The 18,512-nt window shown below is 39.1% G+C and overlaps 1 protein-coding gene across 15 annotated transcripts in view; it reads right to left on the reverse strand.

Moving 5' to 3' along the window:
- CDON (cell adhesion associated, oncogene regulated) overlaps positions 1-18,512 on the reverse strand; it is a 103,488-nt gene that overhangs the window by 48,334 nt on the left and 36,642 nt on the right. For 13 of the 15 annotated variants that reach the window (XM_005580113.5, XM_005580111.5, XM_005580110.5 and 10 more), the window contains 7 exons: positions 15,409-15,545; positions 13,124-13,396; positions 11,453-11,599; positions 10,144-10,287; positions 8,887-9,174; positions 7,040-7,309; positions 1,826-2,179 (listed from right to left, as the gene is read on the reverse strand). In XM_005580113.5, the coding sequence (XP_005580170.3) occupies positions 1,826-2,179; positions 7,040-7,309; positions 8,887-9,174; positions 10,144-10,287; positions 11,453-11,599; positions 13,124-13,396; positions 15,409-15,484 (1,552 nt within the window). In that variant the 5' untranslated portion in view covers positions 15,485-15,545. The remainder of the gene's footprint in view (positions 1-1,825; positions 2,180-7,039; positions 7,310-8,886; positions 9,175-10,143; positions 10,288-11,452; positions 11,600-13,123; positions 13,397-15,408; positions 15,546-18,512) is intronic. The other 2 variants (XM_065529651.2, XM_074015586.1) reach the window with 1 other exon arrangement.

Below are 18,512 nucleotides of genomic sequence, written 5' to 3' on the forward strand. Positions count from 1 at the left end.
AGTTAGTTCATATAACTTCAAAGGGCTTCCGATTTCTCATATTTAAGATGAGGAAGTCAGACAAAATGTCTAGTTCCATCAGCCATAACTATGACATCTGTCTCTCTACACCCTGTATTCACATAATCCCTTCAGCTAAATTCTACCCAAGAAGTTCCTGCAACTACACCTGCCATGCAGCTAACAATTTCGAGCAGAGCCACTCTTATTTTTGCCTAGAGGAATAGAAATATAAAACACACACACATATTCATTTGTAGGTGCAAATTTATGTAACACTGAACTACTTTCTTCATTTGAGGATTCTTACGGTTTCTAAAATCAGTAACTATTTCTTCCTTCCCTTAACACTGCCACAAGAGATCACTATAATTTAATAATATTAGACAGTAATAATCATAACTTTATACTTAGTATCAATGGAGGGCTTTCTATTGCCAGACACCATTCTAAGCGCTTACTATGCACTGACTCCTTGGATTCTCACATCAACCCTATGAAGTTGATTCTCACATCAACCCTCACATCAACCCTACGAGCACCTTCACTATACCTGTTACACAGATGAGGAAACAGAACAGAGTTCAGTGACTTGCCCTTAGGTTACAAAGCTGCTAAGCGGCAGAGCCAGGATTCTGACACAGCCCCTGTGCTCAGCCTCCACATCTCTCCCATCTCTAACATGCACAAGAGGATAAGGGGAGGTCCCTGGTCCCCACCACTCCTCCTCCGCCTCCACCTTCATTCAGAGCAAGAGCATCCTTGTTTGCACGTGAAGGGAAATCGTATGTGCACATACAAACTCTTTTTATTTCAACCATCACTCCTCTGCCAAGGACCCCCCATTGGCCACTGCTCTGGCTAAGGGTGCCCACACACTAGTCGTGGGAGCACACTGGGCCAGGGGAGAGGAACTGTGGGGACAACTGTGAACTCACTAAAGCAGGGAATGCTGGATCCCAGACCTGTCTAGAAGGAGGAACGTGGGCTCTGAGCGCAGCATAAGCACTGCTCCTTGATCCCGTGGGCTCTTTGACCCGTGGAACCATGGCCCCAGGCAGAAGAGAGCCACGCTAAGCCCCTTAAAGCAGAAGCCAGGGTCAGAGACCTCAGTTACCCAAGACTGAAGGCACTATTGCCTTTGATATTGGACCTCTCACAGGAGAAGTAAGGTGACAATCTACAGCCAACTGACTAGTTGTTGGGAACACTGCTCTAAATGCCTACTGATGGAAGGCTTGAATTTGAATGAAGTCATGTTTGAGTTCATTTCCATGAATATTAATAGTCTATATACCAGTACATCAAAAATCATATACAGTTTTTAAGTCATCATCACAAAAAATCAGTAAAATAGGAAGAATTAATATTATACATCCCATTAGAAAATAACTTTGGATAAGACAGAGGGAATATATACAAACAGGTATTACTTAATAGTACCACAACTCTACATTCTCAATGAAGGCCAGTCCTTTAGACCCAATACTGTAGTTATCAAGGGCATAAAAAATGTCTGCAATATCATTTTCGGTAGCTTAGAAAACCAAAAGCATTCATCCCAGAGACAGGTTATATTCTGGGCCTGCTCCCAAATGAGAGCTTTCTATATTGCAACTACAATCTTAACAAACACATCAGAAACAGAGACCAAAATTCACGTGATTCACATAAAGCGAAATACCAAGAAACACAGTTCTACATTTCACTGTCATCAGGAAAAAATATAGATTGCTGGATTCATTAAAATAACATTTCAAGTCGGTTTAACTTATATTATAAAAGGAACTTATTCAACTAAAAATAAACGATAATGGCAACTCACCAACCATGAGAGATGCTTCCGCCTGTGTGCTACCATGTTCATTTGTAGCTTCGCAGATGTATCTCCCCGCATGTTCCTGAGTCACAGCCTGAATATGGAGAGAGCTTGCACCAGCTTGGGACATGACGAAGTACACAGGCTCCAGGTTCAAGCCCTCAGGTCTTGATAACTGTGATTTTCGGGATTTAGATCTCAGGACTTGAGATGGATGGCTGGTTATCAATCCATGGCTGTCATACCAACGAATGACCGGAACCGGCATCCCACTGGCATTGCAGGACAGAGTGACAAAGCCTCCGTCCGCCACCTTTGCACTTGCTGGTGCCGTAATTATAACTGGCTTGAATCCACTGTCTATTAAAAAAGTAATTGATATACGAAAAATTAAGAACACTGTAGTATCTACGATGCAAAACAATTTCATTCTATCATGTAAATGTGAGAGTAATGATTAAAACCAAGATAGCTACCTCCTTGTTAGTTCCCTTCGCAACTTTCACCAAGTAAAACTGTCAATAAATGGTAGAGTTGTTTCATAGCTGTAGGCTCCTAAACATTTCCTACATAAATTTCCTGTCCTTCAGAAAGAAAGGAATATATACAAAGAAATCTTTTGAGAGTTTTCTGAAGGTACACTATACATATTTGACCACTGCAAATATGGAAAATATGAAGTTGAAACCTCAGACCTTAACAGGAAAATGTGTAAATAAGTATAAAAGCAGATAATTTTCCTTCAAGAAAATGGTCAATTCTGTGGGGTAGGGTGGGAAGGGAGGCAGAAATTTGATTATAAAAAGCTTGGGAGAAAAAAACCTGTTCTGAATAAAAGTTGATACTGATGATACCTGTATTTTTTTCCCATAGACATGAACAGCATTTTTGTTTCTAAATTAAAGTGGCACCAAGTCTTTCCTTTGGGTCTTAGTATTCTCTGAAGGCATTTTTAAGAGAGCTTACAATGGAATATTGATCAAAGTAAATGACATTTTCTCCAGTATGTCTCTTTTTCTCTAGTCCTCCTTCCGATGTCTGACAAAACCACCCAACAACTGATATCAGATTTCTGGATTTTTGCCAAGCTACTGAGTGTAAAATGCTATCTCCCTGCTCAGAACATGCATTTTCCTGAGGTCTCATGAGGCTGTACATCTTTTCACGTGATCATTTGACATTATTAATTTTTGTACTCTGTGAAATGGCCTTTGTCAGTTTTTCTACTGGGTCATGAATCTGTTCTGTAATGATTCGGAATTCTCTGTATATACTAGATTCTGTTCTTTCGTTCAGGTATGTATGTGACTAGTACCTCCTTCCTAATGTCCTGTTTGTCCTTTCAGCTTTTCACAGTATCTATTAGGAAGATGTTTTCATTTCAATGTGGTCATATCTTTTAAAATCAGTCTTTTAAAATGTCTTATTAAAAAGTTTTACCCACAGATCATACATTCTTCAATGTTTTCTTGAAAACTTTTTTCATCTCGTCTTTCATATAGAGATCTTGAATCCACTGAGAATGTATCTTTTATACAATGTGAGTAAGACACTGAGTTTCACTTTTACCTCCATGTTGAGAGTCAGTTATCCCACATCAAAATGCGAAATCGGTCTCCTCCCTGCTGATGTGCAGCGCCGGCTCAGTCAAGCCCTTACACGCAAATGTCTTTTTGAAACTCTCTGTCTTGTTCCCAGAGTCTATCTGTTTCTGTACCAATATAATATTTTCTGAATTACTACAGATATTTTAGATGTTTAAGGCAAGTCTCCCACGTTCTTTTTCTCCTTCTTTTAGAGTACCTTTGCCATTCTTGGGCCTTGGGTTATCCATATACATTTTAGAATCAGTTTGTCAAGGTCCTTAAAATACTATGATGGGATTTTAATTAGAATTGCATGAATCCACAGAAAATTTTTAGAAAGACCAGATAACTATATAATACTGAATACAATATATAATATTGAGGAACTGGTATATCTTCTTATATAACTGGCTATGCTTTACTGCTATAATATTTTAAAAGGTGGTTTTTAAATTATACTTTCTGTTGCTGGTATACAGACAGGCAACTGATTTTTTTTTTTTTAAGAGATGAAGAGTGCAGTGGTGTGACCTCAGCTCACTGCAACCTCCACCTCCTGGGTTCTAGAAATTCTCCTGCCTCAGCCTCCTGAGTAGCTGGGACTACAGGCGCACGCCGCCAAGCGCAGCCGATTTTTTTTTTTTTTTTTTTTGTATTTTAGTAAAGACAGGGTTTCACCATGTTGTCCAGGCTGGTCTCGAACTCCTGAGCTCAGGCAATCCACCTGCCTCAACCTCCAAAGTGCTAGGATTACAGGCGTGAGCCACTGCACCCAGCCAAGGCAACTGATTTTTGTTCACTGGTCTTCATCCATCCACCTTGCTAAATGTTATTATTTATCATAACAGGTCATAATAGGACATACAACAGCCATAATAATGGCCAGCAAACTATTTGGGATAGTCTGTGTTGACAATCATATTGGTTGTAAATTAACAATGATCTGGGTTCTTTCCTTCTTTTACTTTTCATGTCTTTCTGTGCTGGTTAGGATCTCCAGTATAGTGATGGCCAGAAGAGATTTTCAAAGGGAGTGCTTCTTATATTTCACCATTAAATGCAATGTTTCCTGTAAGTCCTTGTTAGACACTCTTTATTAAGAAAGTTCAACTCTATTTCTACTTTTCTAAGTGTCTAACATGAGTACTCAATTACATCTAATGTTTTTCCATCTCTAGTGAGATAATCATATTGTTTTTCTCCTTTATTAAATAAATAGAGTGAATGGCACTCTACATTTTCAAGTGGATTCCTGGGATAACTGTTTGGAAATGACGTCTTTTCTTTTTTACACTGTCCTGGCTTGTTAATATATTATTTAGGATTTTTACACCTATGTTCATAAATGAGACTGGCCTTTGATTTTCCTTACTTGCACCATCTTACTGAGGTTCTAGAATCAAGACTGGAGAGTTTCTATCTTTTCCTCTTCTCTGGAACAGTTTGTATAATATTTGAAATGGTCTATCCTTCAAAGTTTGGTAGAACCTCCATAAAATCATCTGGCCCCTTATTTTCTTTGTGAGAAGATTTTTAACTCCTAATTCAACTTATTTCATAGGGTTAGGACTACTCAAGCTTATTTCTTTTCAGTCAGCATTGCTAAGTTACATTTTTTCCTCAGAATCTGTCCATTTCTGTCTTTATTATAAATTGTCATAAAATTTAGCTTAATCTTACTATCTTTAATTGCTGTAAGACTTGTATTTATAGCCCTCTTTTGTTCCTAATATTATTTGTACCTGCTTTCTTTTCTTTGGATCATCTTCCCCAAAGATGTGTCCATTTTCTTAGACTTTACAAAGGGCCAACTTCTATCTTTATTGATCCTCTCTATTTTTTCTTTGTTTTCTATTTAATTGATTTCTGCCCTTATTTTTATGATCTTTTTTCCTTTCTTTGAATCTATTCTGTTACCGTTTTACTTCACGCAGTAGTTTATAGTCTTACTAATTTTCTTTTACAGTCACAGAAGGCTGTAAATTTCCTTTTAAATTCTATTTGGCTGTCTCTTACAAAATTGACTGTAGCATTTTCATTATCATTCAGTTCAAAGTATTTTAAATTTCCATTATGATTTCTTTTTTGATCCAACCATTGAGAAGTATAATTTTAAATGTCCAAATACATGCCCATTTTTAAAAATTATGTTTTCACTATTAACTTCTAAATAAATTCCACTAATGTCAGAACATTCGGTCCATATGATATTGATTCTCTGAAATTTAAAATATTTATAACTCATATCATAAACAATGGACTTCCCTAATAAAGAACTCTTATAAATCAAGAAGAAGAAAGACCAACAACCTAATTTTTTCAATAAGCAAAAGACAAAGAACAGTCAATACACAGAAACGCAAATTTAAGGGGCTCAAAAACATGAAAAGATGCCCAACTTTACCTGTAATAAAAGAAATACAGATTAAATGGTTCTTTTTTTTTTTTTTAACCTATCAGATTGGCAAAGACTTCAAAAATTGACAACACCCCATGTTGGCGAGGGTTTCAGGAAACAAGGAGAGTTAAGTGTTGCTGGTGGGAGCGAACACTGGGAATGACTATGGAGAGTGATTCAGTAATCTCTACCAAAATTACCACCACAGATGCGCTTTTATTCTGCAAGTTCATTTCTAGGAATTTCTTTTACAAATACTCACATGTGCAAAATAATCTTTGTAGAGGGGCGTTCCTTATAGAACTACTTGTAATAGCAAAAGATTAAAAACAACCATCAATCAGGTACTAGTCAAATTGTTACAGCTATACAATGGACCACTAAGCAGCCATTTTTTAAAAAGGAATGAAAATACTTTTTATGTACCATGTGAGAAGATATCCCAAGATGTTAAGTAAAAAAATTATGGTAAAGAATGCTACCACTATTTAGGTAAAAAAACAAAAACAGATATTGTTATAAAATGCACATACACTCTCTCATGTTGTATGAAACCACCTGTATGTGTACTACATACAAAGCTGCTCAAGAAACTGACAAAACTATTTCTAAAGAAAGGAACTGACTGTCTAGGGAATAAGCATAAGAGAGAGGCCGGGCGCAGCGGCTCACGTCTGTAATCTCAGCACTTTGGGAGGCCGAGGCAGGCGGATCACGAGGTCAGGAGATCGAGACCATCCTTGCTAACACGGTGAAACTCCATCTCTATTAAAAATATTTTTAAAAAAATTAACCGGGCATAGTGGCAGGCGCCTGTAGTCCCAGCTACTCAGGAGGTTGAGGCAGGAGAATGGCGTGAACCCAGGAGGCAGAGCTTGCAGTGAGCCGAGATCGTGCCACTGAACTCCAGCCTGGGTAACAGATTGAGACTCCATCATTAAAAATAAATAAATAAATAAAAAAGATTAAGAGAGAGATTGTACCATATAGATTTTTAAAGTATGAAGAATCTGTTGAAAAGTTTTTAAAAACTTTTTTTTAATGAGCTTGATTAAATAAGATTACTTCTTCATGGAAATGCCTACCTGTCACTAGCAAGGAACATGGAAAATGAACACCGTTCTTGTATGGTGCTAGGGTTATTTTCTTTTAGTAAAAATAATTTCATTTTTGACCACAACAAAAGCCCACCTGGAAAATAAAAGTTCTTAAGACTGGCATGAGCTAAAAGCCTACCATTTTCAATTTCAAGTCTTCCAGTAGACTGCATAAATCCAATCCCATTATCTGCTACACACTGATACATCCCAGCATCTTCCACGGTAACCCCACTGATTTTCAGTCCGTTTCCTGCAGTTAGACGTCGTGTGGAAGGATGAATAGGCTGTGCATTGTGAAACCAGGTACAGTTGGGGGCTGGGTTCCCACGAACGTCACAGGTAAAGTGTACTGTGGCACCCAGAGACACTGTCTGATCCTGTAGTCCTTTAGAAATGGAAGCATGTTCTGAAAATAAAACACACAAATTAAACTCTGCCCTCAAAATGGAATTCTTAAATTATCAAGTCATAAAAATCTTCTTTCTACCAATAACCAGTTGAAACAAAGTTGCACTGTTTATTCACATTCTTCTGTCTGCTGTGATAATCAAGAAAAAAATTAGAAATGTTCCACTAATAGGATAAACCATATGTTACTAATAACATATCATCTCGTTTCATAGAATACTCCACCCACTTAACTCCCCACAACATATGGGAATACACATATATACAGAAAGAGTTTCTAATCCTGGGCTTCTCTTAGCATTTATTTCAGGTGATTAGTTTGAAATACAGTAACAATTTCCCTGGATCTCACACTAAACAGGAGCCAAAACAGAAGAATGTTTATTCAGAGGTTAAATATTTTTACGGTCAACTCAACTTTGAGGTTAGATGTATAATAGGCGAAAACAAAAAAATGAAACTTCCTTTAGGGATCCTTCAAGTCACTTATTACCTAGAAAAAGTAAATCATTTATCAGAATTTGTAGCATATGTCTAAATTATGCATATTAATCCAGTCCTAATCACTGAGTTCCAAAGCCCACTTGTCATACGCTTACGTTAATTCCAGTGTCGCTAACCTATAGCAGGTTATGGTTATCAATCTTATAAATACATGCAAAGGGTTTACAACGATTTTATTCACTATTAAACCACTTTCCACCTATTTTTTTCATGAAAATCTGTTTCAATAAAGGAAAGCATTTTCTGCAGCTACACATGATAGTGAGGTTGGCAGCTGCTCAGAAAGAAAGGAATAGCTTTGAAATAAAGTATACATATAGAAATGTGGGTAGAAATAATTCAATTTTGTCACCCAGGCATTGGTAAAGCATCCAAAAAAAGAAAATTAAATTAAATAGATTGATTTCTTTTTGAGATGACATTTTCTTTTTTGAGACAGGGTCTGGCTCTGTCGCCCAGAATAGAGCGCGATAGCGTGATCTCAGCTCACTGCAACCTCCGCCTCCCGGGTTCAAACCACCCTCCCACCTCAGCCTCCCAAGTAGCTGGTATTACAAGCCTGTGCTACCACACCCAGTTAAATTTTGTATTTTCGGTAGAGATGGGGTTTCGCCATGTTGCCCAAGATGGTCTTGGACTCCTGAGCTCAAGTATTCTGACCTCCTCCCAAAGTGCTGGGATTATAGGTGTGAGTTACCATGCCTGGCCTGACATTTTCTCATTAGTACTCTGTCTTAGTTACTACTACTAGATACTACACACGGATATCAGCTAGATTCTTCCATTCTCCTGATTTCCAGTTTTTTCCTCCATGTTATGAAGAAGAGAGAATAATCACTATATTGCATAACTAGGTTGGGGGTGAGGTTCCTAAGAATATTCCATGCGAAATGCTCTATGCCACCCAGAAAAATGGCCTAATTCCGTTATAAAAATGAAACTTGTTCTGGCTAGGGTGTAGATATTTCTAGATATTCCCTATTTCAATGTCACAAATGGATCTTTCCTTCAGATATCAGTTAGACCAGAAAAATGGCTTCATTTGAAAAAAATTAAAAACTAACATCTTACCAAGTACATTAACCATGTAAGTCACATATTTTACATCTCCAGACTTGTTTCCCACCATGCAGGAATAGTTTCCAGAGTCCGCTGGGTCAATGCTGTCTGTGGCAAGATGAGAATACAACCTTCTCCAGCTGCTTCCTGGTGCAATGTCCTGCCCGTCCTTTAGCCAATACACTGGAGGAGCCGGGACCCCACTCACCACACACTCCAAGGTTACGGGGCTACGAGAAAGAACAGCTAATGCCTGTGAATGGGTGGGGTGAAGAATGTGAAAATCATCTGAAGAAGGACCTGGAAAAGGAAAGGAGACGAGAGATTATTAGTAAGTCTTCGTTTCTAATCTCTTGCTTAGCAAAGCTGTGGGTATCACTGTTTTCCCATCTATTCTTTATACTACAAGGTCCTATTTGGCAGTTTAATCCTTTTTAGTTGAGAATTAAAAGATTTCTGTGGTCTTTTAGGGCTACTTCTGAATTGGCGGTTTGGAAATGCAGAATTCCCAACAAGTTCAGAAGCCACGCCTTTACTGTGCTCTAACTATTGGTGCTACCTCAACGCAACCGCCATAACCTAAAACTCAACAGTGATTTTCATCACATCTGAAAGAAAGAGGACAGACATATCTCTTTTTTTTTTTTTTTTCAAAATTCACAGACACCAATTTAATGACCACTACTATAAAGTTATATCTCCTCTATTTCTTCTTGTTTGAACAAAGGGCAAAATCCTCCACATGTATTCACTCTGTCACCTTAGCCAAAATGCCCTTCTGTAAGTTACATTTTTGAAGCATGTACAGTACTCTTCTATAATGCATTAATGTACTTACTTTTTTTTTTTTTTTTTAGACAGAGTCTCACTCTGTCATCCAGGCTGGAGTGCAGTGGTGCAATCTCAGCTCACTGCAACCTCTGCCTCCCACGTTCAGGCGATTCTACTGCCTCGGCCTCCCGAGTAGCTGAGATTACAGGTGCGTGCCGCCACACTCTGCTAATTTTTGTATTTTTAGTAGAGACGGGGATTCCGCCATGTTGGTCAGGCTGGTCTCAAACTCCTAACCTCAGTTGATGCACCTGCCTCGGCCTCCCAAAGTGCTGTGATCACAGGGGTGACCCACCATGCCCAGCCTGTATTTCCTTTTTTGGTAAGACTTTTCATGATAAACAAACAGGATTTGAAAAAAAATGAACTATCATTGCCCAAATTTTTATGAGGACTCTTCCTCTTCCACCAGTTACCATTCTTCTCCCAAATACTTACGACTCACAAGGAGCTTTCGGCCAATAGGTTCAACTTTTAATTGATGTGTGACAGGATTATAAGCTGCACATTTGTATGATCCCTTGTCCTCTAAGGATACATTCAAAATCTGAAGATTTCCTGATGGAAGGATTAAGTAATTCTCTGAGGAAGGAAGGGAGTGCAGTTAGGCCTCTCCCTTTATGAAGGACACCACAGCACAACTAAAACTCACAAAGGTTGATCATTATGCTTTATTCCATCTTATTTTGTTTTATTTTATTTTATTTTATTTTAGATATGGGGGTCTCACTGTGTCACCCAGGCTGGAGCACAGTGGCATAAGTACGGCTTGCTATAGTCTGGAACTCCTGGACTCAAGCGGTCCTCCCACCTAAGCCTCCTGAGTAACTGAGACTACAGGTGCACACCACTACACCCAGTTAATTTTTAAATTTTTTGTAGAAATGGGGTCTCACTATATTGCCCAGGCTAGTCTTGAACTCCTGGCTTCAAGTGATCTTCCTGCCTCAACTTCCCAAAGTGCTAGGATTACAGGCGTCAGCCACAAGACAGCCTGCATTACGTTTAGACGTGAGATTAGCGGCAAAGAAGCAATCAAGGAAAATTTCTTAAATGAAGGAAAGGGAAAGTCAAAGCAGAATAGAAAAAAAAGGTTAACAGAATTAGCACAGCAAATCAAACTCGGCAGAAGCATTTTAACGATAGTGAATCTCAAAGCACAAGAAACATGCTCCGACTTTGGCAAACCTCTACCTGCAGCACTGGTCACATGGTGTTTCTGCATTGTCTAGTCACTCATTTTTTTCCCACAAATACATATTAAGGGGCTACTTTCCGCCCACAATGGCCAGGCACAAGTGCTATGGCAAGGAAAAGAGCAGACAAAAACCCTGCATGCATGCAGCCCACGTTCCAGTAGGGGTATGTGGGGAGGTCAGAGAAAAAGAAATATAATCATAAACTAACAGAAATATGAATAACACAGTATCAGGTGTGATCAATTCTATGAAGAAAAGCAAAACTAAATAAAGGGGCCAGAGAGCACCAGGTATATTATTTCAGATAGGACCATGAGGGCTGTCTTCTCCAAGGAAGTGAAATCTGATGGGGGTCTGAAGGAACTGAGGGAGTGAGGCCTCAGGGGATGGGGCCGTAATTATATGTATATTGTAACCATTTGTTTTAGTCCTCTCCACTCATGCCTTCTTGCATCTACAGTTCATCTCTAGCACACAGAGCTTAGAAGCGGCTTATTTAATGAACATTTGTTCTGTGTGTGCCACCAGCTTTTCACAAAAGGTCTCACCTGTGGAATGTTTCAGCCATTTTCCCCGGATTTTATAGCGCACCTCAGCTCTGGGGTTACTCTCTGGTACCCTGCAGCCAATGAAACCAGCACTGTTTTCTTCTGCTGTAATAACATGCTTTGTGGATGAACCAAAATCACCAAGAACTGAAATAAATAAGGAAACAGATAAATAAATAAGTAAATAAATAAATGCAGATTTGAATTCTTTTTCCCAAAGGAAGTTTAAAAATCAGAAACAACATCTGCAGCGTGGCCTTTTGTGGCCGCTGACCCCAGTCCAAAGGGCTGCATGATCTTTCCATCTCAGAAAGCAGCTGGGGCAAGCTACTCAGGAGGCTGAGGTGGGAGGATCGCTTGAGCCCAGGAGGTTGAGGCTGCAATGAGCCAAGATCGTGCCACTGCACTCCAGCCTGGGTAACAGAGTGAGACCCTGTCTCAAGAAAAAAAAAAAGAAAAAGAAAGAAAAAAAGAAAAGAAAAAAAAAAGAAAGCAGCTGGGGCAGATGTGCATGGTTGAGGGCTAAGACCTAAGTCATGGCACCCTTTTTCATAAGTCAATGCTTCTAGGGAACCAGAATAAATATAAACTGCTCTGAAGACATCTAGAACTATAAAGCATAATTATTCCCATTTGGTCAAGACAAATCCTTTTCAATCCAGTCCCCCATCAAAACTCACTTTCCCTACAGATCCCTAATCTGTTTGTAGTTATTCACATTGCAATAAAATGTAAAATGATTTCTGGAACGAACCTAGGACACCAAAAAAATAAGGAAGGATATCATTATTTAGATTATCTGAATCTACTAACTTGGTCTCAATTCCTCTCAGTCTCAGTTCACTATGGATGGAGCCTGCGGGGGAACTCTTTATGATCTCCAGGGCTCAAAGCACTCAGCAGCCTGCCACGAGGAGTTCAGCCCGCCCGTGTGTGTCTTACAGCTGTCCATGGGTCACAGCTCTACAAAAACATTTACTCTTCTCAGTTATGACAAACTCACTACTCCTGGGGAATCCAGATTTCTTCTGTAAATAGGGGTGCCCTTACAAAGACGTTTTCCATTACTGGAAGCCATCACCATTTGAAAGGCAGATGGCTCCAACTTACTAAGAAAAACCACGCATTCCGGATTTTCCGTAAGTTCAATACTCAACATTCCTTTCTTTACAGTTACTTTTTTCCTGCTTTTTAATCATGGTTTCAATTGAATGAATTAAAATCACTCAGTAATCAAGGCAAATAAAACAGGTGTGAAAGAAAGACAAAGGACTCCAGGAAATAACTAAGTGTCAGAGTAGACAACAGCTTTTGCTGTTAATGATATCATGGACTTCCAAGTACTCATAAAGAAATTGTTCAGAATTCACATTAGAAAAGGGTCCTTCCCTGGCAAAGCAGCAGAGATTATAAAGAAAAAAACAACTGTCCTAACTGTATAACTTTAAAACAATCATTTCCATATCATTGTCACCGATGAGGACACCAGGCCAGGCTCACGGAGGTCTAAGCGCACTTCCACAAGTTCTACTCACAGCACGAGCCAAGGCTGAGATAAAAACTCCTATGTGCCTTACACCAAAGTCCATAGTCTTTCCCCTCTTCAGAAATGCAAGCACTAACAGTAATTTCCAGAAAACCCATACATAACAGGGACAAAATGAAACTCACCTGCCACAGATACTGTTGCTGGGCCACTCACAATGGCACCGATGCTATTGTTGGCAAGGCACTGGTAGTAACCCAAAAGGGAGGAGTTAAGAGAAAGAATTGTCAAAGTCCCCTGATGAATCTTAGTATGTTCCATGTTTCCATCCAATTTTTTTCCATTATGCAACCATGAGATATGAGTGGTCCCAGGTTTAGCAGAACAATGTAGTACTACAGGTCCACCAAGTTTCTGGACAGTAGAGAGTGGCTCAGAAGTAAAATAAGGTGCCAAGTCTACAAGGGAATATTCCCCATATGCAAAGAAAGCACGGGAGATAAGAGGAGAGAGAAAGAAGATTACATTAAACACATTTCATCTGTATCTTTATAACTAAAGGCAATCTCTTATTTTATGTATGTTATGGTTCTTGATGCTTGTAAAAGTTCTAGCAAAATTCTTATGAGCCTATTTATTGGAAGTGAAAAAGGGCAACATGTTAGCCTAGGACTTAACAATTAGGGTACAAAAGACAAGAATGCTGATGATATAAATCAGATACAATACCAATCCTATTAATAAGAAATAGCAAAGTGCAGCTGGGCCCTAGGGCCCCACCTATAATCCCAGCACTTTGGGAGGCCAAGGCAGGTGAATCCTTGAGCTCAGGAGTTCAAGAAGAACCTGGCAACATGGCAAAATCCTGTCTCTACAAAAAATACAAAAATTAGCCAATGTGGTGGTGTACACCTGTACCTCTAACGACTCCAGAGGCTGAGGTGGGAGGATTGCTTGATCCCAGGAGGTGGATGGAGGCTGCAGTGAGCCATGACTGCACTACTGCACTCCAGCCTGGGTGACAGTGGGAGACCCTGTCTCGAAAGAAAGGAAGGAAGGAAGGGAGGAAGGGAGGAAGGGAGGAAGGGAGGAAGGGAGGAAGGGAGGAAGGGAGGGAGGGAGGGAGGGGGGGAGGGAGGGGGGGAGGGAGGGAGGGAGGGAGGGAGGGAGGGAGGGAAGGAAGGAAGGAAAGAAGGAAGGAAATGGCAAACAGCTTTTTTAATAAAGTGACTTGGAAGAATTGGAAGTTAAGAACCTGAAAAAGTGAAGATGACTTTCCCAATAAAAAGAATTCTCCCCTATTTTACCAACAGGATTTGATTTATGAGAGCAAGTTTTTCTACAAATGAGGGCTGTGGTACTTTCTTATTACTTCCCTTCAATATAAAATAATGTTTAAGTTTTAAGAAAACAGAAATAGAAAGTTAGGAAGCCACAACTGAAATACAAAGGCTATCCTTTCTTAAATATAGGGCTTAGTATTTTTATTTGGGATTTGAAATTGTTTGATCTGTTATTTCTATTACTCCAGGAACATGGGAAGGCAGGGGTGTTCCTGCACCAAAGTATCCATGCAGATCCTTCTGTTCCAACTCAGAAGTGGGAAGGGGGAAGAAATATTTGTTAATTTGGTGGAATAAAATACTTAAAAGAGAAAAAAAATCAATAAATTGCTGAATCTACTCCTACAGAATATTTAATCAGAAACGAAGTTAAGGGGAAGTATCTCTTCTGGCTGAATCTGGGGTGGTTGTTTAGCAAAACAGAAATAAAACCACAAAACCAATATTCCCCTTATTAAATTTAATACAGCTATATGGTATTTTTAGCAGATATTAAAAACAGTACTCAATGAATAAACATCACTGTATTTGTATCTACTTATATATTCATGTTTACACAAGCCTAAAATAAAAAGAAATGCACGTGAACCATGTTTTAGGCATGGGGCTTACACACATATTTAACAACAAACACATTTATGCTTTTCAGTAACCCAAAGAGGCAGACAATAAATTAGGCAAGGTCATAAGAGAAAGTGGCAGACCTGGAATTTGAACCAAGTTCTCTCACTCCCAATTGAACATAGTATCATGCTGATTCTAAAACTTCTCTTTGGCATATATAGTCCACATTTTATTCCTGTTCTTTCCAAATCAGAAATTAGTAATAACATATCCCCTTATTTTAAAAAAAAGCATGATTGGAAAATACGTATTAAAAAAAAAAAAAAAAAGGGATAAATTACAAGGGCCAGGACAGGAAGGCCTGCTAATGTCCAAAGCACTACTAAGAGATCCTTAAATTGCTGAATTTATCAAGTTTTTAAATCAAGTCGTTGGTCAAACCACTCTTAGAAACATCTTTAGATAGCACCATTACCACAAAGCATTGCAGTACAAATTTATTTGCTATAAGATTAAGATAAGTAAAGGCCAAACCACCCCCTCCCCAATTCTTCTCCTCTTACCTGAACTCACAGAAGAGCACAGCGCTGTAAGAGTAACATATAGCAGTGTACATAAGGCTCCAAGCTCCGGATGCATAGCGCCAGATGACAGAAGCAGGCAGGACAGGCTTCCAGAGCAAAACCCAGGCCTTGGTTCACTAAAAAAGAAAAAGGAAAGAAAATATAAACCATTGAAATCTTTCATCTGAGCAGCTGGAGTTGTGAGCATGATGGCGGCCATCTATTTTGAAAGCTCTGTGTAGAGTACGTCAAATACTAGGCACTTAATGATCCAGATCTTCCCAATTCACAAACTGATCTCTAGACACTAGAGCTAGAAGTTTTGCTCATTCTTCCAAGGTCCTAGGATATCTCTTACTACACAGAACTAATCACTCTGAATGAATACATTCAACTGCCTATAATGCATTTCTATTTACACATCTCACATACATACAAAACTCAACGCAACCAACATGTATTCCTCCTCCACATCCCCCAAAATAGTAAATATAAGGAAAATAACAAAATAGTGGCTAACATTTACGCAGTGTTTGCTATGTGCCAGACACCGTGTCAGTGCTTTAATACACGAATTTAATCTTCATAACAACCCTGTGAGATAGGTACTACTGGTTTTTGCCCCTTTTTTTCAGATGGAGGACTCCTGGCTCATGGACTGGTCAAGCACAAAGAATATTAAGGTCAGGCCTGTGTTGGGATTGGGCTTGGCACCATTGTGAGAGTGGGATAAGCCAAAAGGATAGTAATGGATGAAGCCAGAGAGGAAGGCTGGACCAGATCACATATTCAGCTTTGAAGGCCATGGTAAAGATTGTGGGATTTATTCTAAATGAAAGAGCAAACCCTTAGAGGACACAGAGAAGGGGAATGATGTAATCTTATTTATGCTTTAAAAAGATCACTGGCTGAAGTGGAAAAGGGAGACTAAGCTGGACATACTGTAATCACCCTGGAGACAGATGAGGACACAGTGGTTAGAGCAATGAGTCAACCGTGGAGGTGGAGAAAAGTAGTTGGACTCAGAATATATTATAAAGGTCGACCCAATAGGACAAGTCGAAGGCTTGGATATAGTGTGGGACAGAGATGTGTGAAGGATAACTCTTGGGTTTTGGTGACACAAAATAAATAATAGCCCTGTTTACTGAAATGGGGAAGACTAGAGAGGGAGAGACAGAAGAGAGGGTTCATCACTAGTTCTGTTTTGGCCAAGGTAAGTCTGAGCTATCGATTAGACATCCAAGTATTACTGTCAAGTCAACAGTTGCATGTATGAGTTTGGAGCTGTATGAAGAAATCAGAGCTGGAAATGTAGATCTTAAAAGTATGAATGCCTTGGCACTAGATGAGCTCTCTCTAAGGAAAATATGTTTGGAGGACTGAGGAAAGGGGAAGAGACAAAACAGAAGAGCCTTGGAATACTCCAACCTTTAGAGACGGGAAGTAGCCAAGGACACACAGCAGAGGTAGTTAATGAAATAGAAAAAAAATCTATTTGTCTAGGGAGAACATAAGAAATATTTCTAGGCTGGGCACAGTGGCTCACATTTGTAATCCCAGCACTTTGGGAGGCTGAGGAAGGAGGATTACTTGAGGTCAGGAGTTTGAAACCAGCCTGGCCAACATGGTGAAACCCCGTTTCTACTAAAAATACAAAAATTAGCCGAGCCTGGTGGCATGCACCTGTAATCCCAGCTACTTGGGAGGCTGAGGCAGGAGAATCGCTTGAACCTAGAAGGTGGAGGTTGCAGTGAGCCAAGACCGTGCCACTGCACTCCAGGCAGGGCAACAGAGCCAGACTCCATATCAAAAAAATAAAAATACATTTAAAAAATAAGAAAAAGAAATATTTCTAGAAGAAGAGTGTGATCAACAGTCTCAAACATCAATGAAAAGCAGAGTAAGATGAGACACCATCAGAAAGGACTACTGAAGGTCGTTGGTGATATTGACAAGAGTGGTTTCAGTGGAGAAAAGACAAAAGCATGATGGTGGGTTCAGGGTAGAATGGGAAGACAGGAAACAGGAAGCAGGCACAGACACTTCCTTCCAGGGTTCTGCTATACAAAGGCAACAGAAAAACAGGGAGAATTGCTGAAGACAGATGGTAGTCAAGGGATGGTTTGTTTGTGGGGGGTGTGTGTGTGTGTGTGTGTGTGTGTGTATTTTACTATAGAGACAGTATAGCACATTTGGTAAAACTAAAAAAGTTTCACAAAACCCAGCACTGGCAAGAATGTGAGCAAAAATCATTATCACATATTGCTGGTGGAAATAAAATCAGTACATACTTTTTGGAGGCAGTCTGCTATTTCTATCAAAAATCGTTCATGCAACAAACACTTATTGAATACTTATCATATGCTAAGACTATCCTAAGAGGTGGAATTGGGCAATTAAAACTGTATACATAAAACTAAGTAACACATAAAAATGTATACCATATATTCAAGTGGGAGAGATGGACAATATAAAAGATAAATAAAACTAGTAAAATTAACAATGTCCATGCCATTCTCCAGATATGGCCAATTCTTTCTCTTCTATCCTTCCTCTACACCTGGGACATGCGTAACCACAGCACTCAATACTTTCTTATGTAACTTATCTAGTGACACAACTGTGACCTCTTTGAAGGCAAGAATGACATCATATTTAGCTTTGCAAAATTTTAGTGCCTAGCAGAAAGTAGGTATTTCAAAAATGTTTCTTAAAATGAAAGGAATACAATAGAATGCAATTCCAAGAAGTACCTTAAGGAGTAGTGTTTAATGAGAACTGCCATCTCATCTGAATTTGGTATATTCTAGCTGTATTGTTTATTCCTTCACTCACTTATTCATTCATATGTATAATTTAAAAAATCAACAAAAAATACAGTAAGTGCCTACTATATGCCAGGTACTATGCTAGACTAGGCTACTATGTCTGCGAATCATGCCCCATGTTCCTGCTTAGCCAGGGCTAGACACTGGATCTATGACTATAGAATACAACAAAATCTAATGACAGTACTACATTAATGACATTTTAGAAATGAGAATTTTATGTGCATTTATGCAAAGAAAGATGAACGCTAACCATTAATAAAATTAGGTAGT

The sequence above is a fragment of the Macaca fascicularis genome, chromosome 14 (genome assembly GCF_037993035.2).
Source record: "Macaca fascicularis isolate 582-1 chromosome 14, T2T-MFA8v1.1".
Lineage (NCBI taxonomy): Eukaryota > Metazoa > Chordata > Mammalia > Primates > Cercopithecidae > Macaca > Macaca fascicularis.